The 6,768-nt window shown below is 34.4% G+C and overlaps 1 protein-coding gene across 1 annotated transcript; it reads left to right on the top strand.

Annotated features, from left to right (window-relative positions):
• The first annotated feature begins 255 nt into the window (after positions 1-255).
• LOC111377064 (probably inactive leucine-rich repeat receptor-like protein kinase At2g25790) lies at positions 256-4,815 on the top strand. Its single transcript, XM_023000112.1, has 3 exons — positions 256-428; positions 870-3,517; positions 4,244-4,815. Exons 2-3 carry the CDS (start codon positions 985-987, stop codon positions 4,606-4,608), a joined length of 2,898 nt encoding a protein of 965 aa, XP_022855880.1. The 5' UTR covers positions 256-428; positions 870-984; the 3' UTR covers positions 4,609-4,815.
• The last annotated feature ends 1,953 nt before the right edge of the window (positions 4,816-6,768 follow it).

Genomic DNA, 6,768 nt, shown 5'->3' with positions numbered 1-6,768 from the left:
GAGTTTCGTAATTATACATTTCATGAAAATTGTGTAGACGTAAGATATTTTTTTTTACAAAAAATTACGTTGTTCATGTGATGGGGTGCATCATATACATGATTTTTTATGAATACAAGTAACCCCTTTCTTATTTAGCTGTTTAAACTTTTACATGACACGAGAGTAACGCATGAGAAGATTTGAAAACTAAATTTACATATATAAATGTATTACCTTTCTAATAGTTCAAATCTTCCAAACGAGATGGTTCGATAAATATTCTGTCTTTCTATATATAAGAGTGTGTATATGTATAGTTAGATATACACAAACTCAGAATTCTTACCCTCAAACCCTACTCTCTTAACCTTGTCGTCACTTCGATTTGTTACTCCTCTTCCATTATTTCTGGTCTTTTACAACAGAAGCTTATCCAAATATTTGAGGTACGTCCTTGAGCCTTAACTTTATCTATCTATCTATGTTCAAACTGATACATATAATCACAGTCCGGGTTCTGTTTTTGGCGGAACAATGTTTTGGTGATAAAAATCTTCGAAGTTCTGTATATTTTCTGCACATTTAGTAAGCACTAGCTGCACTACTAGTCGAAAATGGACACTAAGAGTTCTAATTGTTTGACAGTGGGATTTTGTTCGTGCAAAAAAGGATTCTTGATTTTCCTTTTGATGCTCGTGCTTGTTCTTGTTGTTGCTTTTGCTGTCCTCATGATTATGGCAAATGTCAATTTTATTCAATCAATGAATAAACGACTATTCTAATTCATAAAAAGCTGTGTTATTCCTTTTATTCTCTGGATTTTCCGTAAATTGTCAGATCCAAGATAAGGTGAAAATCTTATAGTAATTACCATGTTTTTATGGCAGAAAATCAAGGGATAATTTTCCATTTGCTGAAAGTTGCTCAGCTTTCCGGGTTTTCTTTAAGCTCCACCAGATAAACAATTTATGCCTCGAGAGACAAACTTTTGATCTGTCGAAAATGGAGAAAAAAGGGCCAAAAAGATACAGATTTTTCGTCATGTTGGTGTTCATTTTTATGTTCTGGAATCTGTATGCATGCAAAGGATTTGAATTTGAGCTACTTTTGTCCATAAAAGCTTCCATTAATGATCCTTTGGAGTCTCTGAGCACCTGGAATTCCTCTCTCTCTTTCTGCAAATGGTATGGAGTTACCTGTTACGATTCGTCCCATGTAGCAAAAATCGAGCTCTCGGGGAAGAATTTGTCTGGAAAATTATCTGAGAAGATTTTCATGTTTCCATATGTTCAAAATATTGATCTTTCCAGCAACCAGTTCGTAGGGGAAATTCCAGGGAATTTGTCATGTTTTTCGCTCAGGAATCTCAATCTAAGCAATAATAATTTAACAGGTCCAATTCCTGGAGGATTCCTTCCACTTCTTGAAACATTGGATCTCTCCAACAACATGCTTTCAGGAAAAATCCCAGAAGAAATTGGACTATTTTCGGGCCTTAAAGTACTTGATTTTGGTGGGAACGTTTTAACAGGAAAAATTCCTAAGTCCATAACAAATATGACAAGATTGGAGGTCTTGACTTTGGCATCAAACCAGTTTATTGGAGAAATTCCAGGAGAATTAGGGTTCATGAAGAGTTTGAGATGGATTTATTTGGGGTATAACAATTTCTCAGGTGGAATTCCAAAGGAAATTGGTGAATTAACTTCTTTGAATCATCTTGATCTTGTTTACAATAATCTGACAGGTGAAATCCCTTCATCTTTAGGTAATCTCACCAATCTTCAGTCCCTTTACCTCTACTTCAATAAATTCACTGGTGGAATTCCAAGATCCATATTCAGTCTCAGGAAATTAGTTTCACTTGATTTAAGTGTCAATTTCTTGTCAAGTGAAATTCCTGAACTGGTTATACAGTTGCAAAATCTGGAAATTCTCCATTTGTTTTCCAACAATTTCACTGGAAAAATTCCGAATGCTTTAACCTCTTTGCCTCACCTCCAAATTCTTCAGTTGTGGTCGAATAAATTTTCTGGGGAAATACCAAAAGACCTTGGGAAGTATAACAACCTCACTGTATTAGACCTTTCTTCGAATAACCTAACCGGAAAAATACCGGAAAATCTTTGCTCTTCGGGACACCTATTTAAGCTTATCCTATTTTCAAATTCCCTGGAAAGCAAAATTCCCGAGAGTTTAAGCAGTTGCCGAACTTTACAGCGTGTCCGCCTTCAGAACAACCGGCTCTCAGGTGAATTGTCCCCGGGATTTACCAGCCTTCCTCTTGTTTACTTTCTGGATATTTCCAGGAACAATCTTTTTGGTTCAATTGATGAAAGGAAATGGGATATGCCAGAACTTCAAATGCTAAGCCTGGCAAGAAATAGATTTTCGGGGAACTTGCCCGATTCCTTCGGCAGCAAAAAGATGGAAAACCTCGATTTGTCAGGAAACAATTTTTCAGGCAGCATTCCTCAAAGTTTAGGGAAACTTTCTGAACTCATGGAACTCAAATTAAGTGAAAACAAGCTCTCAGGTAAAATTCCTGATGAATTATCTTTTTGCAAAATGCTTGTGAATTTAGACCTCAGCCGTAATCAGCTTACAGGGGGAATTCCTATTAGCCTTTCTGAAATGCCAGTTCTTAGCCAGCTTGATCTCTCTGTCAATCAGTTATCGGGAGAAATCCCGTCCAATTTAGGCAAGGTGGAATCACTTGTTCAAGTAAATATTTCTCACAACAATTTCCATGGAAGATTACCCTCCACTGGCGCATTTCTTGCTATCAGTTCTTCCGCTGTGGCTGGAAACAGCCTCTGCGGTGGAGAAACAAGTGGTTTACCACCATGTTCCAGCATTAAAAATCGGGTTACCTGGTCTTTAATGGCCTGTCTTCTTGTTTCCTTTGTGGTGGTTGTTCTTGCTATATCGTTTGCTGTTTTCATTCGTCGAAGAAATAAAGTCAAGTTGAAGACGATTGAAAGTGAAGATGGAACTTGGGAGTTCCAGTTTTTGAATTCCAAGGTTTCAAAATCAATAACAATCAAGGATATCGTTTCATCTATAAAGGAAGAAAATCTCATTTCCAGAGGAAAGAAGGTAGTACTTTCGTACAAAGGAAAATCCACCACAAACAACATGCAATTCTTAGCCGAGGAAATCACTTCATTTTCAACCAAGTCCTCGACCGGCATAATCAAATTATGTAACCTCAAACATGCAAACATTGTGAAGCTACTTGGAATATGCCGATCGGAAAAGGTTGGAATTTTGGTTTATGAATACATTGAAGGCAAGGATTTGCATGAAGCCCTTCCAGGTCTGAGTTGGGAAAGAAGACATAACGTTGCCATTGGAATTGCTAAAGCTCTTCGATATTTGCACTGTTATTGTTCAACAGGTATCCTGGCTGGTGATCTTTCACCTCGAAAGATTTTCGTCGATGAAAATGACGAAGCCCGCTTGAGATTGAGTCTTCCGGGGCTCGTTTCTGCCGACGACAAGTGTTTCATCTCTTCTGCCTACCTTGCTCCAGGTACGTAATACTAGACACTATAATGAGTACGCTTATTTTTATTTCTTAACACGATCGAGTGTGCTAGTAACGTACTTACAAAAACACACCTGTTACAATTCTTAAAGAAATAAAAATACTATTGAATAAGATAAAATAAAATTACACATTTATCCTTTATTACTATGCAAGTATTCTGAAATTGCAAGTTCTGTAAATAAATTTAGAAAGTGTGTAAGTATTCTGAAATTGCAAGTTCTGTTAATAAATTTTGAAAGTGTAATTGTGGAAGAACAGGACTACAGCATGACAATTTCCTTTTAGAATAAAAATACTATTAAAAAAAAAGCTCATTTATCCTTAATTACTATGTAAATATTCTGAAATTGCAAGTTGTTATTTAGAAATTAGTGTAATTGTGGAAGAACAGGACTAAAGCATGATAATTTCCTTTTAGAATAAATCCAATGTTGCCATTGGTTCTTTATTGGCTCAACCTTTGATGGTGAAGGTCCCCTTAAGCAGACAAGTTTAATCGATGGTATCATGAAAAATTCTCACTTTTACTTTCCAAGTACAGATATAGATACAGTGATCTGCATAAGAAAAATAATATTATCATTTTGTTATACGTGTGCATCAAAAAGTGTAATAAATCATTCTTTAATTAATTCTTGAAAATTCATCTTTTTTCTTTTTCCATACAATCATGTCCATGCATGTATAATATTTTATAATGATCTACAGAAACTCGAGCATCCAAGGGCATGACAGAAAAGAGTGACATCTACGGATATGGCCTTGTTCTGATACAACTTCTGACTGGAAAGTCTCCGGCCGATGACTCGGGGTTCGGAATCCACCAAAGCATTGTTGAATGGGCTAGATATTGCTACTCGGATTGCCATCTTGACATGTGGGTTGATCCAACCATCAAGAATCATGCGGTAATGAATAATCAGAACCAAATTGTTGAGATAATGAATCTTGCCCTTCAATGCACTGCAACTGATCCTGCAGCCAGGCCTTGTGCAATCCATATAGTCAAAACCCTAGAATCTGCTGTGAAATCAAGTTCTTGTGGATTTGAACTTACATCTACCAATGTGTAGTTTTGCTGGGTTTTTTATTTTTAATTTTTTTCTTTTCTTTCTTTTTTGGTTTTGGCCTAATGATATTTTATAATCTCAGCTTTTCATTAACTTTTTTCCTTTCATCTTTTTCTGTATAAGGGTCAAGTTTAATGTTGTTTTATGAATCGGGGTCTCAGCAAAAATGGCCTAAATTCTCTGCAATTCCCTTATTGTTGAGACACTGAATCTCTTTCTTCGTTAGTCTTTTATAGTTTTTCATAAAAAACCTAATACTTGAATCGAAACTTATATACGTATATATCAAAGATGAGATAAATATATATGTCTATATTTATTCAATATGCCATGTGCGACGCTTTTTCCTAATTGTTGTGTTGATCATAATATTGTGTTTAGAAGTTCCATCTTAAAATATAAACTATTAAGATAGTAGCCTCAGTTCATGTAATGATCATTATTTTCTTAAATAAACGATGAGGGCTTTTGCAAAAATTCATTCATATCCAATTTCGATATCATGAGAGACCCTAATAAGAACTACTTTTTATTTATTTATTTATTTAGTTAACCTACTAAGCTAGATGAAAAGAAACTTTCCCATTCGATCTTGAAGAGAAGCTATCCTACTTCATAGGCTCCTAACCCAAATTTTCTTTTGGTAGCTAGGTTCATAATGAAAACCCCACTTTCACGTGGTTCGACACATCGTATGGAGAACTTATCTTGCAGACAATTTTTTCCTGCACACATTATTATAAATTTATATCTGTAATGCAATATTAAGGCCCCCTCGTTTGGCCCCGATTATGTCAAATCTTAATGGGTATGATAGTATTTTTTTGAAAAATGGGCGGTAGAAAAAGAAGAAAAAGTTTTCGATTTACGTGTAATATTATTTTATGAAAGATTGTGTGGTTAAAAATAAGAGAAAAAATATAAAAATAAAATTAACAGGGGCTAAATACGACTCCGTACTATAATGTACAAGATTATATATTTTCTTTGATTTCTTAATACTCGCTGTCCAATTCTATCTATCAAATACAACGTAAAAGCCTTCACATTCCAGTAGTATCTGTTTTTTCACACAGTAATGCTTTACTTTAAGTCAACAGCTAAAGCCAAAAGAAATTGTATTGTTGAAAGGGGACCATTATTTGTGTACCATTTCTGATAAGTTTGATCATACTCAATTGTCCCTTCCTTCTACAGTCATAAATAAAGAAGGAATGCAAAAATTCCCTATTCCAGACAAATTTGCATTTGAAAAAGCTCTCTGATTTTTGTGATTTCTTATTTTATTTATTTGTATGTATTGTGGAAAGGGCTGGGACTTGGGATTATTCAGGTGCCATTTTCACATAGTTTCTAGGGGCTTTATAACTTCTTTCTTGGGAGAAATACACATAATAAAGGAGATTTTTTTTTTTTTTAAGTAAATCTAAGTGCTTCCGAAGGTGAAGTTTGGAAATACAACACTTCTTCCATCCATCATGTATCCTCGACTAATGCAAGATATTACTTTTAAATTACCTTCAAATAACGTAATTATAATCATACTCTGACAATTTCAACATCATTTATTCATTTCTCAAACTTCTTTTTTTTCTTTGATTCATACCATAAACAAGATTTAGAGCTAAAATCATTAGATTAAAGTGGCTGCCTTCTCAAAACAAGATTTAGAGCTAAAATCATTAGATTAAAGTGGCTGCCTTCTCGACATCATTTATTCATTTCGATCTCAAACTTCTTTTTTTTCTTTGATTCATACCATAAACAAGATTTAGAAGCTAAAATCATTAGATTAAAGTGGCTGCTTTCCTGCCTAATTGCTTTGACTGTACCATTTATAATTTCCAATCATGATCTTATTTGAATATTATGAGTGAAAGCAATGGAATGTGGTTATTAGAACAAGCCGCAGCATTGCATTAAAGGAGGTTCCAATGATAAGGCATAATTTAGGCCACACTCCTTTGTGCAGCAAGTTCTAACCTTGTAGTTTAATTTAAAATAGCTTTCATGACATAAAATTTTACTGGTCCTTGTTTTGTAATTTCTTATGAATTTGTTAATAGTTTAATCCCATGTTAAAAGTATTATATTGAATATATCATGACCACAAAAATAAGAATTAAAAAAATATTCAATCTACGTAACTGTATTTTTCTCAAG

Source organism: Olea europaea, unplaced genomic scaffold (genome assembly GCF_002742605.1).
Source record: "Olea europaea var. sylvestris unplaced genomic scaffold, O_europaea_v1 scaffold1602, whole genome shotgun sequence".
Classification (NCBI taxonomy): Eukaryota; Viridiplantae; Streptophyta; class Magnoliopsida; order Lamiales; family Oleaceae; genus Olea; species Olea europaea.
The sequence above is the reverse complement of the archived record's forward strand: the minus strand, read 5'-3'. Positions and strand labels throughout refer to the sequence as shown.